The following is a 21531-nucleotide window of genomic DNA, read 5'->3' on the forward strand; positions in this document are numbered from 1 at the left end:
TTCAGATTCAAAACCAAATATTGATTGTGAAACATATTGCTCTTATCTCATGAATACGTGTTTTTGAATTCAAAGGAGGTCTCTACATGTGTCTAAAAAGGGCCTACAGTTTTACAGGCATACTGTAGCTGTGTGTTTGCTGTCTGCTAATCTACAGAAATAGATCAAAACATCCCAGATCATCATCTCCTCAGCTTGAGAAAAGGGAAGTTCATTATGCCAGACTTCAAGCAAGATGTAAAGCGTGTGTGTTTGTGTGTGTGCAAGGGTGCCTGTGTCCGTACATTTGCATGCAAATCGCCCTGTTTGCATAACCAATCGTCTTTTCCCTCCCAGATCCAGAACCTGTAGTCAAATAAAGGCCTCCACAACAAGCTGCTCGCTTACATTAAAACAGATGGCTAAACACAAATTGACTCTCAGTCTGTGTGTTAACCATTGCACCACGATTCTATTAAAACCCTTTCCTTAATTCAAGGTACACACAGAGGCTTTCCATGAAAGAAATATGCGCTTGTGCTGCATTTTTGTTCTAATCATCTTCCACCAACGGCCCACGCAAATAAGGCTGGCTGATAAAAGTCTGTGTTTACTCAGGCAAACGGATAATCTTATCAATAATGAATGACTTTCCTTCCTGAACTCGGTGTCATTTATTTCTACGAAAATAACCATTGAGAGATAAACAGACTGTGGCTGTTTTCATTGTACAACAGTAACTATGTATAAACCAACTCATAACGTCAAATGCACATTCCACACCGCTTAATAAAACGTAAATACATCATTCGCATCAGACATAGTATCAGAGGGGTTTTATGTTGAGAGATGCTGGTGGGTGCCCGCAGTACTGTGGCCCAGTTTTCTTGGTTTCATGTATATGAGTGAGTGTTTTGTGTGTTTCTAGTTCAAACGTCATGCAGGAAGCACTTTGCATATGAAGCGAGGATGAAAATTCTGCCAACTTTGCATTGACCACAAGTACTTCTAAGAGCCTTCCCCTCTGAGCAGAGTGGTGAGTGAGTCACAATGGATTTAGAGGAAAATGGACATAATGTGTGTGTTCATTTGTTTGCAGGGGACGCTGCAGCCACAGACACGGTGTCTGCGATGCGGGGACGTACTGGAGTGGTCCGAGGAGCACAGGTGTGTTTGTAGAGGTCAAAGACAACACAGACAGATACAGGGCGCCTATTTCCTCCACAGGAAGTCCAGTACATTCAGGACAGTTGTCTGAAGCTCTTATCTGAAACAAATTACACTGCTGTTCAGTATTCACAACAAAGAATTCACCACTGGATCATTTGCAAGCAATCAGATCAGACTTGCGTTCAGCAGGCTCCATGAGTGGAAGAGGTGCTACAGGAGGTAAACATTTGTACTGGACTGAGAAGTCTTAACTAACTCTAAGTATAGTTTTCTATTTAAATTATTCATGAGAGCTGGTCATAATTCTCTGGCTGTAGAGGAGAATGCTTTCTGTTCAATACTGAGAGCAAAGTGCTGCATTCTTGATACGGCAGATTATGGACAAAGCAGCCAAACCACAGAGCAAAATACCTCATCAAAATCAATCTGAATTAGTTATTAGTCAATGATAGAACAAGTGTATAGAATTTTAAAGGTCTGTAGGCCTGTGACATTCAGACCGTTAATATAGCAGCAAAACAACATTAGCTGTGTAAGGATAGAGTGGAGTATTGGGGCCCTGAGCAGAGAATGAAGTCATATTCCCTCTGTGGTTTGGCTGGTCTGGTGTATGTGCATGTTAGTGCATGAGTGTATCGCACTGGTTAGCTCATCATGGCCACTTTGCACTGCACTCACACAGCGGTCATCACGACCCAGTCTTACTCCGAGGTTGTCAAAATCTGGCGCTTGGGCAGTGACTTGCGGCATCAGACACTGACGAAAAAAGCTGTAGTTTAACGACACTCGGAGGCGTCAGGAGGAAACGCAGAGGAACAAGAACGGTTAAGGCGGCGAAAGTCCGAGTTGAGTGGGCGGGAGAGCAATGTTCACATCCCGTAAGATTCTAAAGCCAAACCCTGTTCTTTCTTCCTAAACCTAACCCCTTGCGTCAGTTGTTGGAGGAAAAAAAACATCAATTTGCGGTGTTGTACAGACGCAGTGCCTTTATTTTGATGGAGACTCTATGTTTTCTGTGAAAACAAAAGTGTATTTTGAAAGACGACAATGCATGTAACATGCAGACCTTGACACAACGTCACACAACGTCAACAACCAACACATCCAGGGTACCATTCACATCGTATCTGGACGTGGAAAGTCCATGACCAAATGTCAATATGTGACGAGGTCGGAGTGAGAATGTGTTGGTTACCACTGATATTGGGACGGCATCATCGCGAAAGTGTAGTGCCCACCCTCCAGTCCCTCCTGATAAGCAATGTTAGCTCTGTGAGCAATGCTGCAATTCTGTATTGAGCTAGCACCATTAGCTGCTAACCGCCGGCCTTGTCCAGACAACTAATACACTCTGTATATCACATAGTGCCCCAAAACTCTGCATTTGGATATGCTTTAACATAATATGCATTGTGTTACTGTACAAAGCTAGGGCTTTGCTTAATCGAGGATAAAAGTAGAGGGTTATAGTGACCTATTCTCACCGATCACTTCTGGGACTGTTTGTGGCAGTGCAGAGAACTGCTGAAAAAAGCAACAAATTAAGATTCTTTTCTCTGTGACATCAAGACGCCAACATGCCAAAGAGCAGCTGGGTGACTGGCTGTATGACTGACAAGCTCGTTATTAGCCCAGGATTGGCCAGTTTAAAGTACAGCTCTGGAATGCACTCCCCCCTGACCTCCGAAATATTGATTCACTACCACACTTTAAATCCAGGCTAAAAAACTCACCTGTTCAGGCTTTCCTTCTCTCTTTGAGTGGGTAAGCCTGAACAGATGTTTTGTTTATGTTTGTTTTGTTTGCTTTTTAAACTGATATTGATGAATTATCTTGTACTTTGTATTTTATTGTATTTTACTCTGTACTTTACTCTGCAAGGCGACCTTGAGTGTCATGATAGGCGCCCAGAAATAAAATGTATTATTATTATTATTACTTTACTCATACTCTTAATGTCACTTTACTCATTTCTTAAGCGAGCGTGAAGGTAGTGTGGTATCATAAGACAACCTACAACATGATTCAAGGCCAAACAGGGTGAGTTTTTTCTCATATCTTGCCTTAGATCACCAGACAGGGCTTCAATACAATCAAACACTATTTTGATTTCAATATTCTTCCATCAAAATGTAACTCAGTGTTGTGAAATTAACCAGAAAGAATGAAACACTGAGCTCAGTCAAGATTTAGCAGTATACAGACCACAGAACACACAGAAAGATGGCGGCGATCTTGTGACATCACATTGACTTCGGTGAGAGCACAGATTAGTGAGTTATGTCTAATTATGTATCAGACAAATATGGCACATAACATACCTTTGGGGATCATTCACATATGCCAGTTACCAAAACATTTCCTGCAAATTCACAGAATTTTTTTGAGCAGCTTCTGAACCAGCAAACAGAACAACACAGTAACCTCCTTGGCCGACAAAACTACAACTTACTGCAGCAGGTTCATTTAAGCGCTGTAGGACAGATTACATCTTTGTTTTTTTTCTTCAAGTGGAGACTAAAAAGCTGTAGAGGTAAGAGGTGAGTCTTAAGACTGCGTTTGAAGATGGCCCGGGATTCCACAGAGTCTCATTTAAATGCTTGCTACACGACGGGAGAGCGGGAAGAGAGAATAGTCTTGGTGCATTTTTATGAGGAACACAGTGAGAGGGATGTTCCAGGTGAGCAGTAGATCAGAGATCGGGCCACAGCAGAGGTTTGTTTTTCACTACTGTGTGTTGGTGGAAAAGGCCTGTAAAATACAGTACACATATTCAGTGAATGTGTGTTTCTCTTAGTGTCCTGCTGGGCTGTTCCTGCTGCTCTACAGTGGATGAGACGCTGGAAAATGTAGCCAGAGGTCTGGCGAGCAGAATGAAGAAGGAGAAGAGTCACTGGGCCGCTGGAAGAGTGGGCGACATTGACTTCATTGGCTCTACTAAGACAAGAGGAAAGGTGAAAACAACTCAAAATAACAAATACTGAAGGTTATATAACAGCACAGAAAAAGTTTGCAGGATAATGACATATCAACTTGTCTTTTTATATCCAGTTTGTGAGGGTGCGCAGCAACACAGACCCAGTCCTGATTTACCAGATGCTGACAGAGGACTGGGGCCTTGCTCCCCCACACCTGGTTGTGGCCCTGGTGGGAGGAGATGAAGTGGCTCAGATGAAGCCCTGGCTCAGGGACACTCTGAGAAAAGGACTTGTGAAGGCTGCGCAGAGTACAGGTTGTAACCAAGGGGCTAAAACTGGCCTTGGCTTTTTGCAATCAACAGCCAGTGATAGAGAATTGGTTCTCTGTTGCCCTCTATTGGCTGGCAGCAGAGTCACCAGAAACACATCCAAAATCCTGCCTTTTATTTAGATGCATCAACATGTTTTTTTGAATTGCATGATGAGTAAAATGATGACTCAGTGCTTGTAAGGAGGATTAACACAGAATGCTTTATAAGCATATAAGCTATTAATGTAATATCACAACCAATATGACAGCTGTTTATATGAATCCAGAACACAACTTTCTGGTCTGATACATGCACATATTGGAGACTTGCTTCTGCTCCCCCCATTTCCCACTTGCAAGTGCACAAAAATCTGTCCATACCATACAGACACACACATTCACACTGCGTCTCTGTTCTCTAGGTGCATGGATTTTGACTAACGGCCTGCGTTTTGGCATCACCAAGCACTTGGGCCAGGCAGTGAGGGATCACTCGCTGGCCAGCACCTCATCTAAAGTCCGTGTCGTGGCCATTGGCATCGCACCCTGGAACATGATCCACAACCGAGAGGCACTGCTCACCAGCCATTACGCCAAGGTGTCTGCACATACAATATAGAGCTACAGAAAACAGCGGCAGCATCTATGAGCAATGACTTCCACATTTCACATCAATGCGTTCATGCTGTCCTCCTGTCTTTTTGCATACCTTTATTTATGCTCTCAAGGCGGATGAGCCTGCAGCATACAAGCCACAGGACATGCCTCATGGGTCTGTGTATTCCCTGGACAGCAACCACTCTCACTTTGTGCTGGTGGAGGAGGATCCAAACAGACCAGGAGCCACCAGTGAAATGAGGGTGAAGCTGCTTAAACATATCTCCCTTCAACGGACTGGTTATGGAGGTAAAGCCCTTTAGATCACTGCTGCTGGGTCCAGTGTGTAGGATTTAGGGGGATACATCGGCAGAAATGGAATTTAATAAATCTTCGTGTTTTCTTTGGTGAATAATCACCTGAAAATAAGAATCATCATGTTTTTGTTACCTTAAAATGAGTCATTTAAATCTACACAGGGAGCAGGTCCTTGTCAAAAGATCCTGCCACATTGCACCGCCATGTTTCTACGGTAGCCCAGAGCAGACAAACAAAACACTGGCCCAAGAGCCAGAGCTCTTGCGCCATTTGTGTTTCGTGTTTTTACACCATTAACTGAAGTTAGCAGCCCTTCCGCAGCACCGTAAAAACACAGATTTTTAACATGAAACTGTATTATTATTATAATTCATTATAGTCTTTCTGGCATTTTAAATCAGCAGGTCCATTTTTTTTTGAGAGGAAGATACCTCTGTGGATAATTCAGTTCCCGGTAAAAACCTTGTGAATGTCTGGATCTTAAGTTATCAGAGAAAAAACGTGAACACACATTAGCAGTTGCTAGGCTAGCAGCCCATCTGCAACTAGCAGAACTGTGTTGGAGAAACACTGATTTTTAATGTGAAATTTTTACTGTTTGTCTTTGAGAGGAAGAGACCTCTGTGGATAATTTAGCTCTCAGTAAACACCCTCTAAACAATGAACCCTGAAGGAATCCCAACAGGGAATTCACTCTTGACAAACAGGAGAAGATTACTCTGGTTGCAATTCTTCAATCCTCACTGCTAGATGCCATTAAATCCTACATACAGCTCCATTAGAGTCAGGTTACGTTATTGGTTACTTAACAGCAGAATCTAAAATGACTTAGTTAAATTTTAAAGCCCTGCATGTACTTATATAAAATCCTATAATTAAAAAAATATAAATAGTAAAATGTACTTAAATATTAAAAGTAGGAGCACTCATTCAGAGAAACGGTTGTTAAATTATAGATGCATGTAAGCATTATTTCACTGTCGAGCTGTTCGTAGTACAGGTGGCTGCGTCATACACTGTTAGCTTTTTTTAAAAGCCCTGCTTCATATTTTATATCCTTTTCATATGGCTTACTATAAAATCATATGCCTTAAATTTTTACACAAGTGCTGTCACTGAGTAAATGCACATCTGCTCAGGCAGGGCTGTGTTTTGCAGTGCGTCTTGCAATTGAAATTCTGTGCTATGGACTCTTCACTGCCCTAGGGAAGTAAAAAAAATATATTTATTTTTTAAGACTGAAATACAAACTGTCTCTTAAGAACAGCAAGTGAGCAGACTGGCAAGCATTAGGTGTTTTCCAGCTCTCGTCCCTTTAGTATTCTTTGTTTTTAATCCACAATTTAGCTGAGATAGATGACTGGTGCTACTTTACAAGATTTCTGTAATCAAAGGTAATCTGCTGAGTTTTCTTGTAAACAAACAAAAATTGTGTTTACACCACCAAGTACATTCTGTGTATCCTTGAGGCCTGAAAATGGAAGAAAAAAGGAAGGAAATACACTAAGTATTTCCTTCCTCATGAAACATTTGTAAAGGCAGCTTTTTTTAAATAATGTAAATTATGGATATAATATAAATTTTGCCATATGTGCCAGCTTGCGGCCGTCTTCTCTGCATTTGCAGGGACATTGCTTTGCTTTTTTGTAAGTCAGTGGAGCAGCTTAAAGGCACATCAGGGATGTATATCACGTTGTCTCTATCCTCATGAGTAAGATACAAACAAAACAGGGACCCACTCTCACAAACATTGCTCTGGCATACAGTGGTCAAAAACTTGCTTTGCAGTTACTTCTTATTGTCTTCCAAGGCCACTGTTGTGAAAAGTTGTCATTGGGAAACCTTAGCACATTGTGCAGTACTCACCTATTAAAGGGATACTTTGTCAATTTTTTAACAAGGTCTGTGTCACTGGTGTGTGTCCAGGTCCAGGTGTGTTTCGCACAGGTCCCCAGGATCAGCACCAGGCTTCGGTGCATCCCGTGGGAAATGTTTTGGAGCTCAACCTATACCAATGAGTGAAAGTCAGGATATTTCAGCCTCTGGTGCTTTGGTTTTGACCATTGTTTTTGAAATGTGTCTCAGTCCCCCAGCTTTATGGCCTGGTGGGGCCATCCTGATGGCATGGGCTCAGCATTTTGTTTTGCTCTCTGTGTTGGTCTGGGCTCAGTGCCACCCCAAACATTTTCCAAATTAAAATCCAATTGGGGCCAATCAGGGATCTGCACTGTCACTGACAACGAAAGCAACCAATCAGGGACTGTGTTGTAGCTGATCACATAACAACTGATGGATTTTTGTATGTGTCATGCACACTTAAATGTGCCCAACCCTCATGAATTTACAAGACACCATTACAATGACGTTGCAATGACGTTACATAAAATGCAGGCCACAGCTTAAAGAACAGTAATGAAAGCTCCTGAACAAACAAGCGCTAACTCTAACATTAGATAATTATTGGATATAGTGACAAACCGTGAAATAACAATGTCTGGGTCCATTACATCATGCCATTTAAAGAGGACCTATTATACTCATTTTCAGGCCTTTGTATTTGATTTCTGGACTGCTATAGAGCAGCTACACACAATTACCTGCACACAATGCTTTGTAGATCTTTGTATTTCCTGCATCCCGCGAAAACGGTCTGTGTAATTTACTCCACCCCCCCGCGCCTCGCCTCCCGCCGAGCCCCCGAGTGTGATTGGTCACACTCCCGAGGACTTCCGAAGGGCTGCCGAGCGCTGCTGGCATGCCTGGGCATGCCCATATAAGTAAGTCCGGCACGCATTAACGTCACACGGACTACACTGTTTAAAAAAAGACTGTAAAACACAGCGTGCAGAGCCATCCAAAACAGCTTGCAGGACTCACTTCCAAATGCACGAACCTCATTATTTGACGCGTTGGCATCATTTAACACGAGTATGCAACATTGTAACAACATTTATAGGTCAGAAAAGAGGAAAAGCATAATAGTTCTCCTTTAAAGATTTTTCCCCATAGTCTATAAATCAATGGATACATTTTTTTCAAGCTTCACAGCCCTCGCAAGCATGAATTTGATCTATTCGGTCTAATAAGAGGGGCATGATTGAATAATTTTGTCCCCATTCAAGTTGACGGATTGCTAAACCGGAAATTAACTAGCTCAGCCGGCAGAAGTCTTCTATGCACTTGTTCTACGGGTGGCGGGAGAGCTCGAAGAGCTGGCGGCACAGGTGGCATCTTAACACCATTCATCTGCACACACTCCCCAAAACTTGGTGACACAGATCCAGTTGAAAATAGACAAAGGGTCCCTTTAATATGTTGGTATCCAACCTTGTGTTCAGGCCATCTCAGGGGCCACAGCATAAATATGAAGAGCTGTGACATGAGCAGGAAATAAGAAAAAACATACAAATTACTACATTTAAATACTTTAAAATTATTCAAATTTAACAATTGGGAACTTCACTCTTTGCTTTAACTGTTCAAAAGTTGGAGAGAAAAGGAATCTGTGGAGATAATATTCACTACGTGTACTTTGGTCAAACTGTGGCTGTTTTTCAGTTGACAAGAGAAGCCTGTGCACCCTTCACACAACAGTGGGATGTTATACCAGAGTGGTAATAATTCGAGACACTCTGAGCTGCATGAGATGTTATTATGAGAGTATTTTTTGGTGCTTGCAGGCGCAGGCAGTTTTGAGATCCCTGTTCTGTGTCTCTTGGTCCATGGGGAGCCTAGGATCTTAAAGGTAAGTTTCATTTCAATGTGCTGTGTTAGTCACTCAAGAACTTAAAAGACATGACCGCGAAGAGACCTTTTGAGAGCTACATATGAATGTGCACAATATGACTTTGAACAGCAGCTTAGGCTTGAGCATTAGGCTCCAAATCAAATTTTGGTTGTGCCACCTCCTGAAGTCGAGAGCCAAAGCCAGACTGAGAAACAAATTCTTTCTGTTTTCACAAAACTAATCTCTTTGGCTAGAAAGCCTTTCAAAGCCACCAATGCATTTGCATAAATAGAGCCACAACCAAGATTATGGAGGACAGCTAACACCGATCAATATAATTCTCTGTTTAGTTGAGAAGTTATTTAATGAAAACGAGTGTGTTTTTGAGTTTGCCTGCAAGTCTGAACACTGTGTCCCCACTTGCAGAGGATGTACAAAGGCATTGGCAATTCGACACCATGGCTGATCCTGGCAGGCTCGGGAGGCGTGGCCGACATCCTCGTCACGCTGATGAATAGGGGCTGCTGGGATATGGACAGCGTTCATGAGCTGCTGCTGGACACCTTTCCAAATGCCCACCACAGCACAGACATCAGTAACTGGGTCAAGCTGGTGAGAGAGATGTGCACAGCATGGAGGCAGGCACATACACGGATATGCACATCACAAGACTAAAACGTTGCCAGAAATATGGGGCACACTGGGGAAGATTGGGAGGGAAGCTAATGTGGGATTTTCATCCTTATCTTCAAAATTTGTATGTGATGACCTAATTAAGGGTATGAAGGAGGGAAGGAGGGAAAGATACTCATAATGGAATGTTTTTTCAAGCTGACATAAACAGGGAAGGGATTGTAATTTTAGAAAACAATGCAAAAAATGCACATCACTTCAATCAAATGAGGTGTTAATGAAAACTGACAACTGCCAAACAGATCCAGAAGATACTTGACCATGGGCATCTCCTTACTGTCCACGACCCTGAACAGGAGAGCTCTGAGCTGGATACCGTCATCCTCAAAGCTCTAGTCAAAGGTAAAGTATCCATTGAGAGATACTGTTATCAGGAAACATACAATTTTCTAAGGCTGCACAAATACAGGGGGGTTGTGTGCCTTGAAAGATGTACAGAGAGAGAGAACCTTGACATTTATAGCACTTCATAGGTTGTCATCTTTTACACTGTGTGTGCATTTGTGTGTGTGTGTGTGTGTGTGTATCAGCTTGTAAGAGCCAAAGTCAGGAAGCTCAGGACTTCCTGGATGAGCTGAAGCTGGCTGTGGCCTGGAACAGGGTGGATATTGCCAAGAGTGACATCTTTAATGGAGATGTGGAGTGGAAGGTGAGATGAATAGTAATGTGATGAGAGGTTTGTCACATTCTGGCAATACAATTTGTCTCATATTCAGTGTGGTTTAAACTGTAAAGTCAGTTAGCAGTCAAGAAGAAGAAGATATACCTAATTAATCCCCAAGGGGACATTCCATTTTTCACTCTTGTCATACACACAGGCCCGAAATATACACACATGCACAACAGGACATTGCATTGAAGGGAGAGATGTCAGAGTGAGGGGGCTGCCTGTGGTCAGGCACCCTGAGCAGTGTCTTGCTCAAGGGCACCCTGGCAGTGTCCAGGAGGCAAAATAGCACCTCTGCAGCTATCAGTTCACACTCCATATTTGGTCCGGACAGGAACTTGAACTGGTGACACTCTGGTTCCCACTCCCGCTTATGTTATTCATTCATGTTTAATCTGTTTCCTGTTTTATTTTGTAGATTCTCTCCTCATGTGTCATGTCTGGTTCTACTTCCTGTCGTTGTGTGTTTTCCCGCTTATTTTCTGTCACACCTGTCTGGTTAGTCCTTCCCTGTTTCCACAGTCTTCCCATCACACCTGTTCTGTATTAGTCTGTAAGTCAATCTCCATTTCCCTCCTTTTGCCCGCATCCACCTACTCCAGCTGTGTCTCGTTCTTGTGATTAGTTTTCTGTGTATATATACTTGTGTGTGTTTCCCTTTGTTGTTTGTCCTGCATTAGTCCTGTGCTCATCCCTGTGATCTTGGTGTTGTTCCCTGCTCCTTTTCCTGCCTGGTGTCTTGTGTTTGTATTTTTTTACCTGAGTATATAGTTTTTCCCGGTTGGTTTTCAGTTTAGTTTTTGTTCTTCTTTCATTTGGAGTAACTGCATTAAAGCTCACTTTTTGTTAAAACTCCAACCTGCCTGTTACTCTACATTTGGGTCCTTCCTGAACTGATTTATGACAGTTTTGGCTCGACTGATTTTAACATGGTGGCTGAATCACACACTTTCTCATTTTACATATTTTATATGTATATTTTATATATATTTTAGTGTACTGTTTAGCTGTAAAATGAGTGTGTGACTCAGCTCCCATGTTAAAAACAGTCAAGCCAAAACGGAGCACCAGCCACCAGCCAGAGAAAAAAAAAAAAAAAAAAAAAAGCACTATGAGGCGGAGGAGGACCCTGATTTTTCCATGATCTGTATCATGTACTACTGTGTGGATGTAGTGATAGTTTCAGCGAATAGGACAAAAGTTATTTTAAATAAGTTGCCAACTATAGCTCTGACACATATCCAACAGTTGACGTTGAAAACCACAAATGTCAACCTGATGGTTGTGCCAGAGGGAAAATCTGGGGATCACCAAAGTCACAACAATTCCTCCCTTCGAGATCATAAATGTCTTCACAAAACTGGCAACCCATCCATCAGTTTTTGAGACATTTTAGTCTGAATCAAACTGTGGACCGATGAAGTTATCAGCCAAACAACTGACTAGATTTCACTCCTGGAGCCATGCAGCTATCGGGCTAAAAATCCATTTTGCATGAGCATGTCTTTCATTATTAATCTTATTTACATATGTATTCAATTAACATCAAAGGGACTCAGTGGCAAGCCACTGTACATTATCATGAAGGAGACATGAACCTGACATTGACAATAACCTTTTCACAGGAAGAAGAGATGATACCTGCTTTATAAGTCATTGTAACTAAGACACATGATCTTTACAGGCGTGCGACCTTGAAGAGGTGATGATGGATGCACTGATCAATGACAAACCTGACTTTGTGCGCCTCTTTGTGGACAACGGCGTGAACCTGGGCGAGTTCCTTACCTACGGTCGTCTACAGGAGCTCTACTGGTCTGTGTCGGAGAAGAGCCTACTACACAACCTGCTCCTCAAAAAGTATGAAGAGAAGCAGCTTCTGCTCGGAGCTGCCAGGACACCTGGTCCACCTGGGCACCACCCGCCTGAGCAAGGGGATCGGAAACCTCGCTTCACCCTCTACGAGGTCGCCAAAGTGCTGAAAGACTTTCTCCATGACTCCTGCAAAGGCTTTTACCAAAAGATTCCCACGGTGAGTGATATAGTCTGTCTCAAGAGTTCCAGTCAGACATATATACTACACTAAATAAGAAATCCTTTCAGAGGCTCTCATCCTTTTCTGCCTGTGACACCTTGAAATGAAGCAATGTCTATTTGTGAGCCCACAGTTTGTATTTGTCTGGAAGTTGTGAGCAGAGACTGATTTCCTCTTCGCACCCTCTCAGACTGTTTCATTTGAAACTGTTAAAGGCCTGAAAGATGCAATGAAATAGGCAATACACAGACTCCATGGTAAACTCACTGCCTGTAAAATGGTAAATCTTTAATGGCGACCTCCTCCTGCACCTCCAGGAGTGAAACATAAAATCTAACCAATAAAGCCGTCACAACTTTTAGATAATCCCAGGGAAAACTGATATGATTTGTGTATCGGTACTATGTAGGTACCCTGTTTTCTATCCTGTTAGTTAACACGCGACCCCTCAGTGACCCACCAAAAAGGTTGTGATCCCAAGTTGTGAACCACTGGGGCAGGGAACTTCAATTTCACCCTAATTGCGAGAAGGAAGAGATGGATCATCGCACAGTGAACCTGCTGTTACACCCTCAGAACTTGCAATTGATTACTGCTTTATATGCTGTTTGTAGTGAATCATGCTGTGCAGCTAAAAAAGGTGATAATCTCATGGAAGAAATTCTAGCTGTTTCTTGGCTGAAGGTCTGTCTGTTCAGTGTGTTTCATACACTTTTGAATTATCAACATATCAGAGGTTACATTTCAGCACTGGAGAGGGACATGTGAATGGGGGCTGTGGGGTCCTCCCCCACATAATTTCCTGCATTTTGGTGGCTGTTTATGCGCACATTTTTGCCACTTCTGCATCAATTTTGGGTGGCAATGACTTGATTTCATCAAAATAAAAGTCCTCTGCTACTTTTATGTTTTGTGGGACGGTGACAAATGCACATTTTGAGGGAGATGTGTCCCCTGCGTCCCTCCCAAAATCTCCATCTCTGCTGCTGACAGACGAAAATAACCTCCTCAGCAGAGAAAGGAATCTGTTTTGTGATAATGAGCTGAAGGAGAGTAATTACACACACATCACGTAGATGCAAGGCTATCAGAAAACAGCATCAATGAAGAAAGGTAACACCTGCACAATTACTTATTGCCCCAAAGGTTGAATAAGGATAACATCTGGATCCTACTGGGATTTTCAATAGGTCAGAATGTTTGAAAACTGGAAAACCCACAACCACAGTTATACATCATGCACACCAATAGGCTGACAAGCTCTGATGGCAGGTGTGGTTAAGGATCCTAACTGCCCAGGCAAGCATCCAAAAACAACTGACATTTAACAACAAAGTACATAGAAAAAAGTAAAACCGTTACAGTGCAAAGCCATACTTCAAAATATCAAGCATATTTCTTATTAATAGACATTTTATCAGATTCATCATCCCATAAATCAGAGTCTACTTTACCTACATTTAAAAATATATTGTTTTAAAGGAGCAGTGTGTAGGATTTAGTGGCATCTAGTGTGAGGATTGCAGATTGCAGCCAGCTAAAAACTTCTGTGTGGCAAGCGTGAACTCCCAGTTAGGATCCTCAAGTGTTCTTTGTTTAGGAGGTTTTTACTGGGGACAAATTATTCACGGAGGTCTCTTTCTCTCCAAAACAAACGTACCAGGTGATTAAAACCGGTAAAAACACTGAATAAAGTAGTTTTGTGTTACAAATCAGTGTTTCTCTGTCGCTGTTTGGCTCGTCGCAGATGGGCTGCTAGCCCAACACCTGCTAATGCGTGTTCACCTTTTTTCTCTGATAACTTAAGATCCAAAATTTCAGGGTATTTTTTACTTCCAGTGCTGAAAAATAAAGTCAATTCCAAACTGCCAAAATCTGCAGTTCTTTGAATGGCCACTTGAGGCTGGCTCCAGAAGCCAGACAATCCCAATAGACCCCGACGTCCACAACATCCTGGCTGGACAGAGTAGCAGCTGCGGTGAGCGACTCGTCTCACAGCGCTGCAGGACTGGGAGGTTCAGGAGATCCTTTGTGCCTACAGCCTTTAGGCTTTTTAACTCCTCTAAACCCCCCATCCCCCAGCCCCCCACTCCCACCTATCACATCTTAAGTGGGCTTTTGTTATACTGCTCCTATCCTTTGTTTTTAACTTATCTTATTTATGCATATTTATTTGCTTGTAATTGTTATGTTAGATCTCTAGGTGAGCTGCTGGATACCAGAATTTTCCTGTGGGCATAAATAAAGTGACTTTCTATTCTATTCTTAAAATTATGCAGGGTGGGCCGCTTTGAGTGACAGGCCAGTAGTGTTCTTGGCTTTCACTCAGCCTCTCGCCTCAATTCAGGCTCCACAAAAAAAAGTTGGGAGGGCTGAAATACCAAACTTGAGGCTTCAAAACAGGAGTCCACAAATCAGTGGGTGACATCACGGTAGCTTCATCCATTACTTTTACAGTCTATGGTTTTTACTTGGAGTAAAGTTCCAACTTTACTTGGAACTTCGTATTTTAAACTGTTAAAAACACCAAATAAAGCAGTTTTGTGTTAAAAATCAGTGTTTCCCTGACTGTTCAGCTTGCCACAGAGAGGCTGGTAACTGCGGTGGCCGATGTTAAAGCAAATGGCCCTGTTTAGAGTTAGTGTTTGGTTTGTCCATTCTGGGCTACTGTAGAATCATAGCAGACTTGTGTAGACTCTGCTCCCTATGTAGATATAAATGTCTGATTCTAAGGTAACGAAAACACGTTGATTCTTTTCAGGTCATTATTCACTAAAGAAAAACTACATATTATATTATGTTCTATTTCTGCCAGTGTATTACTCTAAATCCTACACACTGGACCTTTAAGTTAGAGGCAAAAAACAAGAAATCTTAGAGCATGTACAAAAAATGAAGTCTAGACACCCTTATAAAAATAGCTCGATCAAATCACCAGGAAAAAAAGGCACATCTGTTGTACAGTGCTTATAGATTTTTTGCAATAATGACCATAGACTGTGCAATTGATTGTATGACTCAGGTAATAATTGCTTGCTCCTGTAAAGTCTGTGCAGCTCCTCTGTTTGTGATACATATTTAATACTGTGTGTGTGCTCCAGGAGAAGCCAGCGAAGGGTCGACTGTTCCACAGCCAGAAGAACCTGGCCGAGTTAGAGGAGCGCTGCGAACATCCTTGGAGGGATCTTTTCCTCTGGGCTGTCCTTCAGAACCGACAGCAGATGGCTAACTACTTCTGGGCTATGGTCAGTCTTGTCAGCTACTTTAGTCAGTTCAGCTCCAGCTCGTACAATCTCAACTCTGTGTGCGGTTCAGTCAATGAAAGTCTAAATGTGCCTGGCATTGGCAACAACTATTTAAACCCAACTGAAGTGAGCTGAATTATACTGTGCTAGTTTGTATTCTGGATTCAGTATGAACAAGAGTGATGTGGGCCAGCACGGCGCAGGTGCAGGTCAGTCCTGCCATATGAAAATGTCACCAGATAAAAGAGCCCAGCAAACGGCGTATTCATCAAGAACTCAGGTGAACTAAAAAGCTGTCTTATCTCCAAGAACATTATTCAAATGAAGGTCATGCTGTTTCACGGGGCAGTATATTCAATGAGCTGGGAGGTGGTGCCTCTAAAGTCCTGATGAAGTTAATGAGAAATACACCCTGACATGGGATTGGTGCTTTATGAATAGTTTAACAGACACCAATCAGTGATAATTGCTCTTTGTTTTCGACGTCTTTTCAAGACACCTTTCATTTCTTTATTGCCCTTCCCCGAACTAAGGGAACCAATTATTGTAATCTCGCAAGCGGTCACCCTCATGTGCTCCTTTCCTGCGTCTTATTTCAAACATTATCTGAAATTATGGTAATTGCATTCTGTGTGTGTGTGTGTGTGTACATCCCACACTGCAAATCTTTTCACCACTCACACTCTGGCTGGGATATCTGCATTCATAATTTGATTGTTTGAAGTATCTCTCACGTTGAAGGCCTCGTCACAATTATCCTTGCAGGCTGGCTTATGCTAGCAAAATATCTTTGAATTAAATATGTACATATGAATGAACTCAACATTATACAGTGTGATGTATACAAATGTTGATCATTTGAATAAAGAGGGTTGAGATCCACAACACTGAGTGTAGCTTCAAATGGAGAGCTCTGTTTTATGATGTTGCTCTTCATTAGCACTTTATGTTAGTCCTTAAATGCTTCTTCTACAAAGTAAAGATTTACATTACCTGTTGATTTAGCAAAGATGGCAATAAATTACAATAAACGTAATGTTCTAATAATAGACAATGTCAATCTCTTACCAGAAAGGACCAACTTAAGACTTGTGTTCCAATTCAATTCAACTCAATTCAATAGACCTTTATTTATCCCAAAGGAAATTCTTGTGCCAGAGAATGCTTTAAATTACAGCGACACTAAGTACAGTAACCACATCACAACTAGTAACAACCAGAACAACCAGTGGGCTCCCCGGGTCAGCATCACTCACTGTTTTCGCAGTTTTAGAAACAACAGATTATTAAATATCTTGCAAAATATACAAGATAAGAAGTGTTTCCATAAATATTCTGTTTCTTCTATCCTCATGCATGTGCGACTGAGAAGGAATCTATCTGATGTAAAAACATTGGTAAGAAACAGTTCAACGCTTATAAGTTGACCTGCTCCTTTTGAAATACCAGTGTGTAGGATAAGGTGGCAACTAGCGGTCAAGGTTTGCAAATTTCAACCTGCTAATCCTACGGGAAGTGAACACCTGCCTCCTGGGTGAAAGTCAGTGGTTGTTTGGCCTCCTGCCCACCTTACTCAGACTACCGCTGCCTTAACTTTTGTTGTTGTCCCGCCGTGTTTCCCCCTGATGCCGCCAGGTGCCATTAAACAAAAACAAGGACTGGCCGCGTATGTGCTGATGTGACAAGACGGCTGTTGTTGTTGTTGTCTGACGCCAGATGTCACCGACAAAGTGCCGGATTTCGATGACTTCGGAGTGAGACTGGGTTGAGTCAGTGGGGTACACACACTGGGACTCAAATGCACTGACATGCACGTGCAGCTGGAGCACAGAGGAAGCGTGACTTCATTCTCTGCTCAGGACGCCATGCAGTGCTGCATTTGTATGCCGATGCAGAAGCTGGCGTCGCCCTGGTTCCCTCATCAAAAAGCCAACAGGATTTTACCATTGGATTTTGGCTTTTTGCAGAAAAAAAGCGTATGATACTAAAATGTTGTGTTCAGCAAGATAATCTTCACAAATGAACACCACCTGTTTGATTTTTTTTGCCTAACTGCAATCACCAAAAGTAAAAAGCTAACATTAGGCTACGCTACAGGCCCATGCGTGTTTGGCGTGATGACATTCTGTAGTCTTATTTAGCCGAAAATTCAGGGGTGGGATTGGATGTATGCTTATGTCGTAGAACAAAAGGTGAAAGTCTCTTAAGCTTGTGTTAACCACAGACTTTATTTCTGGTACCTAACCAAAAATCAATTAAAAAAACCCTGGACTTTAAGATGAGGGAACCAAGAGTGCTAAAATGATCATTTCTGAGTTTTAGACTTATTCCTGCATGACTCTATTAGGTAATCCACTATTTCTCCATATATCAAATAGTTGTTTGCTGCTATATTGATGCACTGAATGTCACATCGAGCTCCCTTAATAAAAAATACCCACAGGTCCACACAGTCAGTGGTTTCCATTCATTTCAGTATGTTATTAAATTCAACAAGCAGAGATGGAGATGCATGTTTTTCAGATCAATCTGCACTTTCAAGCAAATCACAAGTAAATGAAGACATGATGTTTACTGTGATGAATTACCTCTTCTCAACAAAGTTTGAGAGTTGATTTTTTTTTCATATAGTGCACTGAAATGAACTGAAATTGAAGCCTAGAGGAAGGAAGGGAAAACTTATCTCAGGTCTGAAAAAAACACCACTTTAGTCATATCCAAGATGAGACGAGCCCTCAACCAAAATTCAAAACAGCCTGCTATCATACCCAACCTGACTGGCAGGCGTAGGCGGGATATAATAACAACTACATCTGAGATATTAATGTTTTCTGATGCTGTTAAAGGCTTGTTCATATCAGTGCTGTTAATGAACACGGGGTGAAAAATGTCTTTAATTTTGAATATGATCAGGTGAGCAACACAGGAGTGCTTAGCTTTTATCTAAGTCTTGAATTATTCACCACGTGTGAAGTGTTACATGGTCAAAAACAATCAGACTGGGAGCCGTGAAAAACAGTGGACTTGCAGGTTTAGATGTATCTATTGCAGACTGATGCACACCACATTTAGATGCAAAAAGCAGCAGCTCTCTAAAATTCTAAACTAGATTTCTCAGATCCCTCTCTCAGACCCATTTCTTGGATCCAGCTTTCTTTTAATCCTTCAGGGCCCTGAGGCGGTTGCGGCAGCGCTGGCGGGTTGTAAGATTCTGAAAGAGATGGCACGACTGGAATCTGAGGCTGAGTCTGCACGTAGTATGAAGGAGGCGAAGTATGAGCAGTTTGCCCTTGGTGAGTGCATAAAGCTTTCAATGACAACAGCTGATGTGATCAGAAAAAAATAAAGGTCAAACATAGCGAGGGGTGTACTCACTGACCTCAAACAACACAAACAGACCCTATGAATCCAAATGTGCAAATTCCTCAGATATAGCTGTGTGGCTGACTCTGTGCACCCACTGTTCTTATCGCTGCAGATGTCTTTGGAGAGTGTTACTCCAACAGTGAGGACCGGGCTTATGCTTTGTTAGTGAGGAGAACACACTGCTGGAGCAAATCTACGGTCCTTAACTTGGCCACTGAGGCAGATGCCAAATCCTTCTTTGCCCACGATGGAGTGCAGGTAACAAGGAGGCACATCCATGTGCTCATTTGGCTCCAATGTAACTGATTATTTCAGGTGTTAACACCCAACTATCATTTGCCTATTTATAAGTATTGTGCATTTGATGAGAAGTGATATGTAGTTCATATTGCTGCCTTCTGTGTTAAAATTTTGCCCTGCAGTTATTAAAAACCTTTACATACTTGTATCAAAGTCATATCATTTTGCTGGTCAGTGGACTTAATTCAATTCGCAATTATACCGAAATAGACGTCCTTGTAATTGTAAAGTCATCATTGGTATTCAGAGTCAGCAGGGAAAGTTAGAAGGCAGAAAACTATTGACAAGAGTAATATTTTATTTAAAGCACACAGTTGGAAAAATACAGCCTTCATAAATGGGAAGCTGTTTGTTATAAATCAGCACATGTGCAACACTTCGAGAGAATGTGGATTTGACTGGCCTTGTACAGAAGATGGACCAACCCATGATTAAGCATCAGGTGTCCTTGCATGCAAGTGACTCATCAAACTGCAGCTAGACATCTGTGAAGACAGAAAGGGAGTTTTTTTTTTAATTCTTTCAACCAGCTGGGGTGACTTCCTGTATGATGTTTCCATGGCTTTAGTCACAAGACTGTCAGGCAGAAAAATTCCAAGGCCTGTGAGGCCCTCTTGTGGTGAATTTCCTTCAGATGTTAGGTCAGTTTGTCCCTTTTGTGAAAACCGTTTGATTTTAACCTATAAACTCTCACTGCAGGCTCTCCTCACAAAAATTTGGTGGGGGGCGATGACGACAGACACAGCCATCTCCAAACTCGTGGTGTCTTTCTTCTGTCCGCCACTCATCTGGACCAACCTCATAAAGTTCAGGTGATCGATCTTATGCTGTCCCAGCCATGTGGTTCTACTGTACATTGTTTTGTTGCATGCACTCACACTCCTGTATGTGTCTCTCAGTGATGAGGAACTTGATAATCGGAATGGCCGTGAGCAGTTTGTGGAGCTGGACAGTTTGGATACAGAAAAGGCTTTGCTGTTAACTGACGACGATGACCCCTTGTGAGTTTACAATGAAATATTAATCAAAATAATCTGAAAATAATATTTGTTAATCATTATTTTAGATGCTATTTATTATTCCTATTCTCATTTTTCTTTCTGAAGTGTGTAGCATGAATGACTCTGCATTGTATACTGACAGTAAAGGTGTACTTGACCTCAGCCTAAATACAGCTACATCATAAAAGTCAGATGCACCACACTGATGTGCATTTTTATGTCGACTTTATTGACCCCAGTCTGAATTTGTCTTGCAGCATGTTACACCCATGTAACACGTTAAAGAAATACTTAACCCCCATGTGACCATTTGTATGTTAATTACTCACCCTGTGTTGAGTGGGACTTATAATATAGTAGTTTGACACCTATTTTGAAGCACTGTTATTAAATGTGTTTTGAATGGATGTTTTTATATAGTTTTGCTTTTGTTAAACTTGGACCCCTATGATTTCAATTCACCAAGAAGTTGTGTCAGTTTTTGGATTCTTTGCTCATTGGAGACATACTAGAAAAACAAAAGTTTTCTTCACGAAACTCATCATAACATAGGGTGAGTAATTAATATACAAATGGTGACTGGGGGGATGAAGAAGCCAGGATATATCCCATCGCATTATATACTGTTTTAATTATGTTTTGGTGTAAAAAGATTACAACAAGTGCTTTAGCATCTCCTCCACTCTTTGTTTTCTAGGGACGCTTCACCTGGAGGTCCAGCAGCTCAGAGCTGTGCCTCTGTCTGGTGGCGTTTCCTACTCCGCCGCTGGCGTCGCTTCTGGAGCGCTCCTGTCACCGTGTTCCTCGGAAATGTCATCATGTACTTCGCCTTCCTCTTCCTCTTCACCTACGTGCTCCTGCTGGACTTCCGCCCGGCGCCACCCTTTGGCCCTGGGGCTCCCGAGATAATGCTCTACTTCTGGGTCTTTACCTTGGTGCTGGAGGAGCTGCGACAGGTGACACTAAAAGCATCCAATCTCACTGGTGCCTTTGTATTTCCATTTCATTTTTCAAGTTCTCAAATCATTTCTCAGTGATTTATTTATTTTTCGGGTAAGGATCCGCATCCATCTGTGAAGTTTGACACCTATTTTGAAGCACTGTTATCAAATGTGTTTTCACGACAGTGTTCAGACCTGAAAACTCAGTCATATTTGAGTAGGAGGTGATGTGAGTTGCCACATTAAGCTCATTCTCTCTGGGGC

The 21531-nt window shown here is 42.0% G+C and overlaps 1 protein-coding gene across 1 annotated transcript in view; it reads left to right on the forward strand.

Annotated features, from left to right (window-relative positions):
• The window catches only part of trpm5 (transient receptor potential cation channel, subfamily M, member 5), a 30880-nt gene that overhangs the window by 1951 nt on the left and 7398 nt on the right, over nucleotides 1–21531 (forward strand). Inside the window, exons 2-18 of the mRNA XM_050051146.1 lie at nucleotides 1079–1146; nucleotides 1273–1368; nucleotides 3947–4103; nucleotides 4201–4381; nucleotides 4800–4975; nucleotides 5106–5283; nucleotides 8973–9037; nucleotides 9446–9631; nucleotides 9955–10054; nucleotides 10243–10361; nucleotides 12064–12411; nucleotides 15516–15659; nucleotides 18829–18952; nucleotides 19138–19283; nucleotides 20025–20137; nucleotides 20225–20326; nucleotides 21024–21282. Coding sequence (XP_049907103.1) covers nucleotides 1079–1146; nucleotides 1273–1368; nucleotides 3947–4103; nucleotides 4201–4381; nucleotides 4800–4975; nucleotides 5106–5283; nucleotides 8973–9037; nucleotides 9446–9631; nucleotides 9955–10054; nucleotides 10243–10361; nucleotides 12064–12411; nucleotides 15516–15659; nucleotides 18829–18952; nucleotides 19138–19283; nucleotides 20025–20137; nucleotides 20225–20326; nucleotides 21024–21282 — 2562 coding nt within the window. The remainder of the gene's footprint in view (nucleotides 1–1078; nucleotides 1147–1272; nucleotides 1369–3946; nucleotides 4104–4200; nucleotides 4382–4799; nucleotides 4976–5105; nucleotides 5284–8972; nucleotides 9038–9445; nucleotides 9632–9954; nucleotides 10055–10242; nucleotides 10362–12063; nucleotides 12412–15515; nucleotides 15660–18828; nucleotides 18953–19137; nucleotides 19284–20024; nucleotides 20138–20224; nucleotides 20327–21023; nucleotides 21283–21531) is intronic.

This window comes from Epinephelus moara, chromosome 1, assembly GCF_006386435.1.
Source record: "Epinephelus moara isolate mb chromosome 1, YSFRI_EMoa_1.0, whole genome shotgun sequence".
Classification (NCBI taxonomy): domain Eukaryota; kingdom Metazoa; phylum Chordata; class Actinopteri; order Perciformes; family Serranidae; genus Epinephelus; species Epinephelus moara.